The sequence below is a fragment of the Pleurodeles waltl genome, chromosome 5 (genome assembly GCF_031143425.1).
Source record: "Pleurodeles waltl isolate 20211129_DDA chromosome 5, aPleWal1.hap1.20221129, whole genome shotgun sequence".
NCBI lineage: Eukaryota > Metazoa > Chordata > Amphibia > Caudata > Salamandridae > Pleurodeles > Pleurodeles waltl.
This window is the reverse complement of record NC_090444.1, coordinates 1,397,055,745-1,397,071,350: the sequence shown is the minus strand read 5'-3', so window position 1 is coordinate 1,397,071,350 and position 15,606 is coordinate 1,397,055,745. Positions and strand designations below refer to the sequence as shown.

At 44.9% G+C, this 15,606-nt stretch overlaps 1 protein-coding gene across 3 annotated transcripts in view; it reads right to left on the bottom strand.

Annotated features, from left to right (window-relative positions):
• Positions 1–15,606, bottom strand: part of IMPG1 (interphotoreceptor matrix proteoglycan 1) — a 1,628,305-nt gene that overhangs the window by 169,549 nt on the left and 1,443,150 nt on the right. For all 3 annotated transcript variants that reach the window (XM_069235643.1, XM_069235645.1, XM_069235644.1), the window contains exon 14: positions 4,020–4,239. In XM_069235643.1, the coding sequence (XP_069091744.1) occupies positions 4,020–4,239 (220 nt within the window). The remainder of the gene's footprint in view (positions 1–4,019; positions 4,240–15,606) is intronic.

Here is a 15,606-nt window from a genome sequence, read left to right as displayed (position 1 = left end):
TGCACACAAGAGCCCTGCAATGGCAGGTTTGAAACATGTTTAAAGGGATACTTGAGTAGGTGGCATGATCAGTGCTGCAGGCCCACAAGTAGCATTGAATTCACAGGCCCTGGGCATATGGTATACCACTTTACAAGGGTCTTACAAGTAACTTCAATATGCCAATTGTGGATACACCAATGTTATTATGTTTAGAGGGGAAGCACATACACTTTAACACTGGTCAGCAGTGGTAAAGTGTGCAGAGTCCTAAGGCCAACAAAAAGACTGCGAAAAGTGGAGGGTAAAAGGCAAAATGTTTGGGGTGACCCTGCATAAAGGGCCATTTCGAACAAGCATTGTGAACTCAATTAGATGCTTTAGCTTGGTTGAATTATTTTATGTGTCCCGGAATTATAAAGCAGTTATTTGAAACGAAAATGTGTGTATTTTCACAACTCATACAGTAAGCTGATGTTTGGAGAAAAATGGTTGAGTTTGCCAAAATACATTTAAAGCTCATATTAGAGATAAAAATCAAACACCGTTGGTGAAACATATTAATAATATTATTAACTTGGTGCATTGCAGTTCTGGCTATTATGTATTCACCAGGTAAAAGCATTCCACATTGACAAAACATTTGTGCCTCACTGCTAACAACTGTGCCTGATGCACTGAAGTGATCACTGTTGGGAATCTTTGCATGTGGTGGCCACAAATATAAAGTTGTCTGATGTGGTAAAAATGAGATCTTTAATATTATTAGAAGCTCAAAAGGACTTTCATTTAACATTAGTAGCCTTATGTTAAAGAATAGGTTGGAGACCCCTAATTTACACCTTCCCCAAAGCCACATTATGGTGGTTTGCCTCAGGTTACAAATGGAACTCCAAGCCTGCCTGGATTTACTCTTCTAGAGAGCACACTAGATTTAAAGAGGTAGTATCAAGGAGATTGACTCTTGGAAGGTTCTGATGTAAAATGTGATACTACTAGTTAAGTGCAGAAATAAGCAAGCGTTGCTTTGGAACCACTTCTCCAAAATAGTTCATAAACCTGATTGGGGAATTAAGTCCCTAAAAGAATAGAGATAAGAGGAAATGACTAGATAAATCAAACCAAATCAGATTTGATTTATATATGTTGGAAAATGGCCCTCTCTGAAGAGTCACTCCAATTTTTTTGCCTCCCTCCTTCTCTTTTTCTGACCTTGTTTTTGTTGGCTTTAAGACTCTGAAAACTTTACCAATGCTAACCAGTGCTAAAGTGCTTGTGCTCTCTCTCTAAAACATTGCTCATAGCCAATTAGCATATTTAATGTATTATTAAGTCCCTAGTAAAGTGCACTATGTGTGTTCCCAGGGCCAGTAAGTTAAATGCTACTCGTGGGCCTGCAGCACTTATTGTGCCACCCACATAAGGAGACCCTTAACCATGTATCAGGGCTGCCATTTCAAGGTCTGTGTGTGAAGTTTCACTGCCACTTTGACTTGGCATGAACTACCTGCCAAGCCTTAAATTCCCCTTTTATTACATATAGGTCACCCCTAAGGTAGGCCCTAGATAACCCATAGGGCAGGGTGCTATGTAAGTAAAAGGCAGGGCATGTACCTATAGATTTTACATATTGTGGTAGTAAAAAACTCTCAAAGTCAATTTTCACTACTGTGAAGCCTTCTTCTCTCATAGGCCAGCATTAAAAATTCCCTTTTATGCTCTCTAATGGTAATTTCTGGTCTGGGAAGAATAGCCTTGTCATGTTTTGTACAATTGTAAAAGGTAGTGAGAGATCATACTTACTGGTGAAGTTGGATCCTACTTTACTTTTTTAGAAATGCCACTTTTAGAAAGTAGGCATTTCTCTGCACTTACTGCTCTCTGTGCCTTACAGCCTGTCTCCAGTCCACATCAGGTCTGTGCTGGTAGACAGCTTCCCTTGTGCATTCCACTCAGACAGCCATAAACACAGGACACTCAGCTGCATTTTTATCCATCTGCATACTAATAGGTCTTCCTGGGCAGGAAGGGTGATGAGGCTCTCACTTACACTTCAAAGGCCAGCCCGCACACAAAGGACTGATAACCCCCCCACAGGGCTCCGGGCAGACAGGGCTGGGCTGAAAGGGGAAACTGTGCACTTCAAAAAACACTCTTTGAAGTTTCCCCAACTTCAAAGGTGCTTTTGGGTATGTATACTGGGTCTGTGACTCCACCAAATCTGGCACTTATAGACCTACAACTGAGCTCTGTCAGGGGTTCTGGGTGTTGCTCAAAGGACTCATCTGGATTACCTTGAAGGAAGGACTGCTGTCCTGTTTGTTGCCCATCTGCCTGCTGGCCCCTGACTCTGCTGGAAGGACTCTACATTCCTGCACAAGTGCTTTCCAGGGGCTTGGACTGAGCTTGCCTTCTGTTCTGAAGTCTCAGGGCTATTAAAGATTTCACCAAAGAGAATACAACCCAACACATCAGAAAATCTATATATACCACGTCTGCAAAATTCAATGCAACACCTGCCGGATCAACACATCACCTGTAGGACTGATGCAGAGCCTCTTGCCTATTCACAATGAGTTCTGGATTTTCCATGCATCGTCCCTGGGTGTCAGAATTTCTCTCCATAGCATTGAGGAATCAAGGCTGCTCTCCTGGAAACCGAAATATCACCTGGCCGTGTGCAAAAAAACAATGCATCACATCCGACGAGCTGGAGAAAATGATGCATTGCTTTACGTTATGATGCATCGCCTCCTCTGTGGCCCTCTGCGTCATTATTTTTTATGCATCCCAAGTATTGTGTATTAAAAGGATACAGCCACTGATTCTTAAGGATTGAGACTCGTCTAAACCTTTTAAAAAGTGATTTCTTGACTTGTGCAAATTGGATTTTTGTCATTTTGGTCTTATTTTATTCAGATAATTATTGTCTACTTTTCTAAACTGGTGTGGAGTACTTTTTTATGGTGTTTTCACTGTGTTACTGTATGAGTTATTACACAAATAAGTTTAAGTTAAGCCTGCCTTCTCTGTGCCAAGCTACAGAGAGTGAGCACAGGATAATTTAAGCTGTGTTGTGACTTACCCTTACTAGGATTGTGGTCCCTCCTTGGGAAGGGTACATACCTCTGCCAACTAGAGACCCAATTTCTAACAGTATAACAGTGCTAATGACCTGATATGTTATCCAGGCATTTGCAGGTCACAGGAAGCTCATCCCAAGAGCCAGGTTTTGAGTGTCGGAAATCCGGGAGAGAGGAGCTGGTCTGAAGCTATGTGGAAAGGGCTGTTCTGAGTCTTTGTTGCCATGTAGGATGTATCCGAGGAGTGTGGGCAAGTGCAATGGAGCCAGATTGTACATTTCTTTACAGCTGGTAGACGTTCACAGCAGGTTGATGTAGGCAGGTCCGTGGTTGTGTGGAACCTTGTGTGCGTGGGTCAGCATCTTGAATTGCCATATCTTCTGTAAAGGGAGCCAGTGGAGTTTCCTGAGAAGGTGTGTGATGTGGTTTTGCCGTGGAGTTTTTGAGTTCTCTTGGGTTTGTGGGGAGTTTTTCTGAGAAGTGGTCTGACTTCGGTATGTTTCCAGGCATCCAGAGATGTTGCAGTGGCCATTGAGATGCCGAGCATGGTGGTGAGGTCCTGGTGAATTCTTTTGTGTCTTAAGTTGAAGACAAGGTTTGGGTTTGGATCCGTGGGAGGTCCCAAGTGGGTGATCATTTGAACATCCATTAACATCGAAAAGGGGGAACAAATAACTGAGGGTCCCATCAAAACAGTTGTTCACTTACTGAAATTAGGATATTAAATATTCAGCAATGTACTCATTCAAACAAATAAAATAACAGTGACCCAACAGATCTTCAATGACAGGTTTTCCTATTAATTTTAGTTTTTGTGCCTGATTTACACCATGTTTTGAATTAAAAAATAAATTCATACATAGAGGCGTGAATACAAACATGTAGTACACAGACAGAAGGCCCTTCTGTGACTTTTTCCCCTCACTCACTGCTCACATGCTCAATGCATGTGCTTACCGGGTTCCACATCCAAAGAGTAGCTGTCGATCTCCAGGTTGAGGCGCTGAGCCGCAGCATCACAGAAGTCTTCTAGGACACAGTGCACGGCCTCTGTGATATTGTAGGGCACGGACTTGGCAAACTTCATTTTGCTGTTCACAATCACACTGCCTTTCCTGAAGTTCAGTATTTCTAGTTGCTTAAATCCCGTAAGGTTGGATCTCAGGTACGGAAGCAGCTGCAAGACAGGAGGTTATTTTACTTCACATGCTCTGTGAATACTGAGCTGCACTTAATTCTACATAAAATCAATATTAATGCTTAGAGTCCTACACCATTCAGTTATTTTTCTTTAGCAGCAGCCGAATGCATTTAGATAACAAGATAACGCAACCTAATGTCCCCCCGAGTGTCCCAATTATTATTGGAGGCGCATCTTTCTTCTTGCAGATAATTACCCACTGGTACAAGTGTTCTTGGCAATTGAATGTCTATAATCAGGGCAATGTACATTCACTCTCGCGGTTACTTGCACATAATTTTACGCCTGTGTGGCGTGATCTTACATGGTTGTGTTCAGTAAGTGAAAACATACAGGCGCTTTTATCTGAGGAAATTGATGGTCAGAGAACCTCTATGAAAACTCTCTGGTTAAATTTTTATTTTTTTGCATCAAACCTCGCAGAAGCTTAACCTTATAATAGAAAGGAACGAGGATCATAGTATGTGAAGCTATTGGCAGAAAAGAGAGTATACTTTCTGTCGTTTATGTCAGGCATGGACACCTTTGAGTGCAAGACACTTACCCCGTTTGGGGATGATAGCAATCCCAAAGGAACACTGACTTCTTAAAGGACTGAATGTATGTCACAGTATATGGATTAAGATTTCTGAGGGATCAATATGTATTACTCTCAATATTTGAATTCCAAAAGTCATGATCGGTGCATGCAGTACCGAAGTAGAGATGCTGTGGTCGTTCTTAATATGAGGAAAGTTTGTATAAAATATTATGGACATGGCCGCACTGCTGACAAGACGGAAATACTGGTCGAGACCAACATTTCTTGAAAATCAAATATGTAACCGCAGAGGAGTAATTTCCTCCCTCAGTGAGCAATGCCCCAGAATGTCAGCGCGCTTTACAACGTACAAAGTGGCAGCGAAAAAGTCATTGGTGTATCTAACGAAATTCTGAGATGCTATTTTATTAATAGGAATATTTTATTTATAACTGCCTCTGGGACCTTTGCATTTTAATGATATATTTGTGTAGTCGGATCAGGTTACTAAATACTTTACCTGTTATGAGCCATGGGGCTTTGTGGGATTAATAAATGAATATTATATGCCCATTGTATGAATATATTAGCAAGTAGATTTTACTTTAGACCGTACACGTAGAATTGTGCATAACAGAAGTTTAGAACATTTTAACCTCACTAATTTTGGGATATTACCTGTTAAAAAGATTTAAATATGTAGATTAAATGTATAAAATCATGAAATGTTTTCTTTTTCTTAATTAATGCATTATATTTTGACTTGACGGCTTATAAGGTGGAGACTGAGGAGACGATTTATGAAAAGTGGTGCTGCACATAGTGCAGTGCCACTTTTCTTGTGCCCCTTAGCACCCCCCTAATGCCACCATGTGTGCGCGGTACTTCATATATGGTGCACAATGGCGGTAGTTAGGGAATCTTTAACACTAGTTCGGCGCTTATAAGGATTAGCGTAAAAAATATTGATGCTAATCCTGCAAAGCACCCAGAGGACCATTGTAACTAATGGGAGCCTCCTTTTAACGCCTGCTCTGAGCAGGCGTTAAAAATGCGGATACAAATTATGCGAATAAATCTTTTGGGTTTCTTTGCGCCATTGTTTTGACCCCACTAATCGCAGAACGCCCCTTTTGCACACATCATGCCTGGCGCAGGCATAATGTGTCACAAGGGGTTACAAAGTGGCGTAGTGCAAGCATTGCACCACTTTGTAAATATGGAGCAGCAGTTTGTGCCATCTAATGCCACATTCGCATACAAAATGACTCTAATGTGTTGTTAGGATGGCGCTAGGCCTTCTGAAATCTGGGCCTGAGTGTTTCTGGGTTGAAACATCTGCAAAAGTACAGAAACACCCAAAGATTCATTTGCTTGAGAGATTTCACAAACCATTACAATCTAAATGTTCTGCACAATGTATTAGTATCAATGGGCACACTAAATGTGAATTTGAGATTAGGGAGAATACCCTCAAAACTTGGGACAGGGTAGGGAGATTTTCAACTGAGAAAACAGTTAAAAAATGACTGTTGCAGATTCCTGAGAGGAATCATTGGAGGACTGCAGTGGGAGGAAATGTATGCTTCTTCCTATAAGTGGTTGCGGTTCACACCTGCCCCTTACAAGGCTTGGCCCTCATTATGGGAGTGCAATTCCCACCAGAGTACTGTAGCTCGCTGCTAGCTGATGGAATTAGTAGAATGAGGAATGAAAATGGGGATGTATTTGTCATATTTGCCACATAATTCATCATCTCCTGTATAATATACAGATTTTATAAAAAATAAACTTGTTTCTAGCTCAAACGGATCAAAACTTACTTTAAACTCAGTGACGTTTGTAAGCAATGGAAGGCCCTCTGCAAAGTTACCTGGTTGTCTTTCAGTTACTTATTCCTGCATTTGGTGGTTAAACTTGTACTAATGAGGTGCAACCTGCCCAGGAAGTATTACTATATGTACAAATGACAAACCAATGAAGCAATTTTATCAAAAAATGTGCAGCATTATGCTGCATAATTTTTTCTTGCGGAATAATTCAATCAACCCTGCAGCATAATTTAGTCAGCCATGACTCATAACTTGGTGCTCCCCTGACACACTATTCTAGTGACCATTCTTATATGCACTTACCTTCTCAATACTTTTGTTCTCAATATTTTTGACACAATATTCTGGTACACAATACCTTTGCTGTTGATAGTTCAACATACAACCATGTATGCATGTCCCTGGGGTTTTAATGGTGTTAATCTTACGCTTTTGAGAATGGCAAAAGGCAAAATCCTTTCTTCTCTACTAATGTGCTCTAAACTATGCTTTTTCAGCAGGAATCCCTTATAGTGTCAATATGATACAATTTACAGTTATTTTCCACCTTACCAGATGTCTCTATCAGTGATGATAAGATGCATAGGTCAGTACTTACTGTGGACAACTCTGGGCTCTGAATTCCATTCCGAAGTTAGATTCACCAGAATCATAACTTTCCCATTATTTACAATTTCTAGGACAGCAACAGATAATACTGATGATATATTTTGATTTGGGTTAAAGACGCTATGGGGGTCATTCTGACCCCCGCCGGCGGCGGAAGCCGCCCGCCTGGCGGGAACCACCAGAAGACCGTACCGCGGTCAAAAGACCACGGCGGTCATTCTGACTTTCCCGCTGGGCTGGCGGGCGACCGCCAAAAGGCCGCCCGCCCGCCCAGTGGGAAAGCACCAGCAACGAGGAAGCCGGCTCCGAATGGAGCCGGCGGAGTTGCTGGTGTGCGACGGGTGCAGTTGCACCCGTCGCGATTTTCAGTGTCTGCTAGGCAGACACTGAAAATCAATGTGGGGCCCTGTTAGGGGGCCCCTGCAGTGCCCATGCCATTGCATGGGCACTGCAGGGGCCCCCAGGGGCCCCATGACACCCGTTCCCGCCAGCCTCACTGCCAGAACCAGGCTGGCGGGAAGGGGGTCGGAATCCCCATGGCGGCGCTGCTTGCAGCGCCGCCGTGGAGGATTCACAGGGGCAGGGGAAAACCGGCTTTACCGCCGCGGTCAGAATTGCCCTTGATGCACCGCCAGCCTGTTGGCGGTGCATCCTCCAACCCCGGCCCTGGCGGTCCATGACCGCCAGGGTCGGAATGACCCCCTATGTGCCATCAGACCTTCTGTCTTGAGTACTTCGTCATAGCTGCAGGGACTTCTTTGCGAGGCACTTATCATTCCCTTGAAAAAGTAGGGGATTGGGCGTTTCAGGCTTGGCTTTACTAAATATTGTGCTGCATCATTGCCACAACAGTGTGGTCACTCTTCGTTTAAGAACCCCAGTCCAGAATATTTTAGGTAGCACATCCTGGTCATAGTGCATGCATCTATAAGGGATTAGGTCCTTTTAATGTATTGTTACAAAAAGCTCCAGTAGGCCTGTTTTTGTTTGTACAAGGCATCATTTGTAAGTGGCATTTTGATATGAAATTATGAAACCAAGCTGTACTGATCTAGTAAAGTAGTGCTGCGGAATTGTCAATCCTTTTTCCCCAGGCACTTTTTCCAAAGTGTATTGGGCAGTTTCCTTGATGAACACTGAAATTCTCCTCTAAAATCCCAGGGACCAATGCACTGTGTCCCTAATTGGCTTGCCGCGGCACCCCTCTTGTTCTTCGCCCAAGAGAGATTCGCTTGGTACAGCAGCAATGTAGCATTTCGATCACAGGATAATAAAGGTCAATATGCACAAATATTATCACATAAAAAAAGTCTGCCTCATTTTCTTTTTTTGTGGCTATTTTGAAGATCAAGATCCCTTACCGCGAACTATCATTTTTAAATGTAATGACCCCATGTTATACAGACAATGGAGAATTTCAGAGCATCCACATATAACACTCCTTAAGGAGTAGGTGGGATGCCAGTACCCAATCTTCCTGTGCATTATATTTAAAAGAATCGATAACAAATGCAACGTTCCCACTCACTTCTTCCCTTCACATTTTGTCTTATATTATTGGTTCCATTTGGTCCCTATCACCATAGTGTTGTGTGAATTTCACTTCTTCTTTAAGATACTTATGGTGCAGTCACATGCTCTCAGTAAACAGCTCTGATATAAGTAGGTATGAACTATAACAAATAAAAAAGAAGAAATGTTGAATTCATATAAGAACCATTTCAACTTTATGTTATGTGCTAAAGTCGCAGTCATCTGTGTCAGGTGTGGATGTACATCGAGTACGTTTCCGTGAAGCAAGAGTGGACATTTACAAAAAAGCTTATTTCGTACACCTGCGTGCAATGTATTTGCTGAAAATGCGCAATTAATTGTGCCTAATATATTTGGTAAGACAAATTATCTGAAATTGTTGAGATAAACACTTTCTTAATTTGTAGCACTGAAGTGACAAATATCCCAAACATGTTTAGAGGGTAGCCAATTAAATCTGTAAAAAACAGCCTCGTTGAAATTGTAAATAACAGTTACTCTGGCTCCACAAATTAAACAAAAACAGCCTTCGGTCATTTTCCTTTGGACTTTTATTTCATTTCCTATTGCAAAACCGTTACAGCACCAGTGGAATAAGATGAATTTTTAAAAAAGGGACACGTCTCCCAACATCAGCGGGCAACCTTCCATCAATTGGCTTACTGCTGAACACAATGGATGGCTTATGGTGTGAGAGGAAAGCTTCATAAATGACATCCATAAATCTCCGAGACATTTCCTGTGATTCCAGAGTTGCTTTCTCCCCATTAAAGTTTCGTGATTTTGCTATTTATCTTCCATGGCGACAGAGAACACCGCCACACCTTTGCAGAATGCATATCAAGGCCACTGCCTCAAGCACGAACTGATATGCGGTGGTCTACCTTTTTATGTGTGGGAAGCTGTTTAAATGAAGCATTCCCCTTTACGAGAAAAAATGCATTTAGTAATATTTCCCTTCAGCAAAAGCAAAGGGACAGAAGTAGGTGAGTAATTGTAGAAGCTTGAATAAGACGACATTCAATTCTATCTAGGCACATCGACCAGGAGCTATATCTGGAACACAAGCAGGGCTGAAGATAAAAGTTCGCTTTCCACACTAGTTGTACTTTTCTGCATAGTGCCTGAGCGAGATATAATTGACTTCCCAGTGCTTAAAGTTATCAGGCTTTCTATAGGACTCGTGGTTAAGAGCCCTGAGACTGAAGTCAGCTGAAGTCAGTGTTGTGTTGTTAGCCCTGAGAATGGCTACAACACTCCGTTTGCATTCCGCTGCTTTAATAAATAAATGATCGACACCGCGTGTTCTTTTTGTGTCGGCGCGGCAGAGTGAGGCCTCACAGTTACGAGAGCCCAGCAGCACGGGTCTCTAACTGTGTGCGGCGCCGTTTACTCTGCCCGACCACGCCTCCGTTTATTTTTATAGCTCCGGGCGAAAACCCTGGAGCAAACCACGCACAACTAAAATGGGGGTGAAATCCCTCGAGAACATCTGGGGATTTCATCAAGATGCATTACACAATCAGAAACACCCCTCTCAATGAGGGGAGTGTCGGCAGGCCTGTTACATCACAGGCCAGCGACACTACATTCCTCCACAAAATGCAAAAACTGAAACACTACACAATACTGGATTATTGCTGGACCATTCGTCACACATGTGATCACGCAGACGCGTTGCAGGACGTGGATTACTCCGCAGCTCATATCTCGCAGACCCAGATCGTTGGGACACTAACTCTGGGACCAGCCCATCAGTCACGTGCTCCATCGGGGCAGACCCGCAACCACACCTCCATTCTCGGTACCAGGCGTCAAAATGTTTCCGTCTGACCCCAAAGACCAAAGACCGGCACCATTATGGTCATCAGACGCTTCGTCCTAAGTGTCTCCAGATGGGTGGAACCACGCTGGGAAACGATGGCAGAGCCATTCGTTGAACGATTTTCCACGGTACATAGCTGAAAGGCATACGAAACTTGCTACCTGGCAGGGTTCGCTTTAGCAGCACCTGATCACCCACTTTGAGATCAGACACAGTCGCTCTTCGAGCACGGCTGACCCTTCGATTGGACAACAGCCTTTTCTCTTGAACCAAATCTCTAGCCAAGGGGCGAGGCATCCAGGACGAATGATGAGGAATGGCATCGACAGACGCCCTGCCAAATGCTACGTGGCTGGGTGTCTGATTTGTAGTGGAATGGGGTGTTTGGCGATAGTTCCGTAGGAATGAGAATATGGCATAGTCGACGGCCTGTCCACCTGCTAGTGCAATTCTAATCACCTTATTTAGAGTTCTCATAAATCTCTCAACCTCTCCATTCGCTTGAGTCCACCACTGTGTAATTCAACGATGACAGGTTCCTGTAAGCCTTAGATATTCAGCGAACTCTTTGCTTTGGAAGGGTGGTCCATTGTCTGTCTTTATCTCAGCTATGAGACCATGAGTGGCCATCGCTTTCTCGAGGCCAGAAATCACCACATCGGCCGTGAGGGCAGGTATAAGTTCTACTTCAGGATACTTCGAGAAATCATCAATGATGACCATGGTGTGTCGGCCATCGGGCAAACTGCCGAAATCCAAACTAGCTGAAACCCAGGGACCTACCGGAAAAGGTTCCGTTTCGATGGGAGCAGGCCTACTTGAGTCACCAGTAGCCTGACACCAACGGCAAGACCTTACCATGCTCTCAACTTTTTCGTCCATAAGGGGATACCATACTTTGGAGCGGAGATGGCTCTTTGTTTTGACCATTCCTTGGTGGCCATTGTGAGCCAGCTCAATAGCTTTGGTGGTGAGGGAGGACGGAATAACTAGTCGGCTTCCCCTCAACAGGCACCCTTCCGCATCAGTGGTGAGTTCACTTTTGACATTATACAGACTCCCTAGGATGCATTGAGACTCGACGTCTAACAAAGGCAATTGTCCTTTTATCCGGTGCCACTGGTTATTCTGCATTGCCACCAGGACCTTCTGCAAACACTCATCCGTTTTAGTGGCTTGTACAATTTTTTTCACCGTTATGGGCATGGGCCGGGATCGATCAGTGAAGTATCTGACACACTCCTCTGTCTTTTGCCCTTCTTCAACTTCCACATCCGAGGCCGCTCTGGGATGTCTCAACAGATAGTCAGCAGGGTTTTCCGAACCCGGGTGATACTCTAACTGACACAGGTAGTCCTGCAACTGTAGCATCCACTTCTCAATTCTCAGCGGTGGGTTGGAAGCGGTTCCATTAAACAGAGGAAGCAATGGCTTATGGTCGGTCGTCACTACAAACGGACAGCCGTACACATAAATATGGAAATGCTTACAGCCTCAGTGTACCGCGATTGCTTCCTTTTCTATCTGCGAATACCTCTGCTCCGGCATAAGCAACGGGAGACCACATACCTTCTCCCTGTTCTTGCAGCAACACTGCACCTAAGCCCTTTGGCCCAGCATCAACAGCGATCTTAGTATTTTTCTTTGGATCGAAGTACCTCAACACAGTTTCGCTGGATAATGCCTCTTTAATGTTATCAAAAGCAGTCTGTTCAGTGGATTCCCACCTCCATGGCTCAGAGGTCTTTGTGAGACTTCTCAGAGGCAGTGTCAGGTTAGATAAATCCTTAATAAATCGGCCACAGTAGTTCACCATTCCTAGAAAACTTCGGACCTCGGTGATGTTGGTGGGAGGGGGCGCCTTTTTAATGTCATCTACTTTTGCGGGATCAGGGGCTACTCCACTCTCTGAAAAAATATAACCAAAGAACTGGATCTGATCTCGTAGAAATTCACACTTTTGGCGATGCAGTGTGAGTCCAGAATCCTGAATGCGTTGCAGAACTCTCTGTAACCTGGAATGATGTTCGGCAATGGTAGGCGCATGAACGAGAATGTCATCACTGACATTGATGGTTCCAGGTAACCCCACCAACAGCTCCTGGATGATGTTCTGAAACACTTCCGCAGCACTTGACACCCCAAAACTCAAACGTTTATATCTCCTGAGCCCCACATGTGTGGAGAAAGTCGTGATATAACGTGATTCCTTGGCCAGCACCAGCTGGTGGTAGCCAGACCGGAGATCCAGTTTCGAGAACCATTTAGAGTCACTGAGTTCTCCCAATATGTCATCAATCGTCGGGGTCAGGTGTCTCTCTCTCTTGATGCCAGCATTTGGGAGACGCATGTCCACACATATTCACACCTCTCCCGGTTGCTTGGGTTTCCTCGCTACCACAATGGGAGACACCCACGGTGTGGGTCCAGAGACCTTTTCAATTATCCCAGCTCTCTCCAAGTTGTCCAACTCTTTTTCCACCTGTGGTCGAAGGTGGAACGCCACCCGCCAATGGCGAAGGGCTACCGGTTGCACTGTGCGATCAATGTGGAGCTTGACCTCTCGGCCTCGGAGACACCCAATGCCTTTGAATACCCCTTCATACCAGGCTACCAGTTCAGTCACAGATTCTTGGTGAATGCTGAGCGCGAATATCACAATGGCTAACTCCTCAGCGGCCTTGCAGCCTAGCAGCATACCAGTTCCTCCCTCCGTCACATAGACTCTCGCAGGTATTGATTACGATCCATGGGTAATAACCGTCTGGAACATGCCTCTCAAAGCTAACGGGGTACTTTGCCTGTAGGCATACACCTTGACATTTTCCTTGGTCAGTGCTGGGGTTGGCGACATCCAGCAGTGTTCTTCGGCTGCCAATAGATTTATTGACGCTCCTGTATCCACTACTGTGTCAATTTCATGATGGCCCATGAGGATCTGGCCCTTTGGAAGTTGCGCTCGGCGATGGCTGGTGGGTTTGACAGCGAATAAGGAGTGAACGACATGAATAACCGCTTCATCATCATCTATATCACTCCCCTGCTCCGATTTCTCTGTAGGGACCTCTTCAAGTGCAATGTTGACAGATGCACCTCGCGTGTTCTTGGATCTGCAAACCTTTGCGAAGTGATTCATCTTTCCGCAGCCAGAGCATACTTTCCCTCTGGCCGGGCACTCCGATGCTCTGTGTGGTACTCCACCACAATCTCCTCACTGCCTGGTGCATGCCTTGTTCACCTTTTGTCGGGGTCTATTAGTGGGTGCCATGACTGCATTGGTTACCTCTTCCTTTATGGGACGCTGTAGGGCTGCCTCCATATGTGACGCCCTCGCTCTCGACAGCTCCTTTGTGCAACCCAATTGTAGAATGTCTGGTAATGATTTTCCAGACTCCTCTAGGATGCGCTCCCTGAGCTTGAGGGATGCACACCCTTGTATTAATTGTCCTCTGACTTCTTCAGTCTCATCATTAAATCTGCACGTACTCGCTAGTTCTCTTAGCCTTAGGTGGAAAGCATCTAGCGACTCCTCCGATTGTTGCCTTGCTTGTCTAAATATCAACCTCTCGTAATCCGTATTGACCATGGGTTCAAAGTGACGGTTGAGGGCCACTATGAGTGTTGCATGTGTCTTAGGTGCCTCTTCCACTAAGTTCTTTGATATCTTATATATGTCCTTCCCTGCTGTGTGGAGTTCCACATGGGAGGAACACCTGCAACACCTCTGGAGAGTGTTAGAGGCCCTGCAGAAGGCAGGCCTCACTATTAAGGCGAGCAAGTGCCAAATAGGGCAGGGTTCTGTGGTGTACTTAGGACACCAGGTGGGGAGTGGCCAGGTGGCACCCCTACAGCCTAAAATTGATACGATTCTGGCTTGGGAGCCTCCCAAGACCCAGACTGAAGTGAGAGCCTTTTTAGGTCTCACAGGATATTACCGAAGGTTTGTTAAGGGATATGGTACCATTGTTACCCCCTTAACTGAGTTGACTTCCAAGAAGCAACCCAAGAAAGTGATCTGGACAGAGGCTTGCCAGAACGCTTTTGATGCCCTGAAGGCTGCCATGTGCACAGCACCTGTGCTGCAGGCACCTGACTACTCCAAGGAGTTTGTTGTGCAAACAGACGCCTCAGAGCATGGTATTGGAGCAGTACTCTCACAGCTTAATGAAGAGGGCCTAGATCAACCCGTAGCCATCATTAGCAGGAGGTTACTACCCAGGGAACGTAGGTGGAGTGCCATAGAACGCGAAGCGTTTGCTGTGGTCTGGGCACTGAAGAAGCTAAGACCCTACTTGTTTGGGACTCACTTCCGAGTTCAGACCGACCACAGGCCCCTCAGATGGTTAATGCAGATGAGGGGTGAGAATCCAAAACTGTTGAGGTGGTCCATTTCCCTACAGGGGATGGACTTTACGGTGGAACATCGTCCTGGTACAGAGCACACCAATGCTGATGGTCTGTCCAGGTTCTTCCGCCTTAGTGATGAGAACTCCCATGAGGTTGGGTAGTTGCTCCCCACTTTTAGCTGGGGGGGACACGTGTTAGACTTTTTATCCTTGGCGTGGTCTCCCTTAACTTTTTGCCTCTGTTCCCCAGGTTGTTGATGTGTGCTGGACTCTGATTTTATTGTGTTTGTTACTCTGGGCACTTTACCACTGCTAACCAGTGCTAAAGTGCAAGTGCTCCTGTTTAAAATGTGTACGTAATTGGTTCTCCATGATTGGCATATTTGTTTTACTGTTAAGCCCCTAGTAAAGTGCACTAGAGGTGCCCAGGGCCTGTAAATCAAATGCTACTAGTGGGCCTGCAGCACTGGTTGTGCCACCCATATAAGTAGCTCTGTAATCATGTCTCAGACCTGCCACTGCAGTGTCTGTGTGTGTATTTTTACACTGTAAATTCGACTTGGCAAGTGTACCCACTTGCCAGGCCTAAACCTTCCCTTTTCTTACATGTAAGGCACCCCTAAGGTAGGCCCTAGGTAGCCCCAAGGGCAGGGTGCAGTGTATGGATAAGGTAGGACA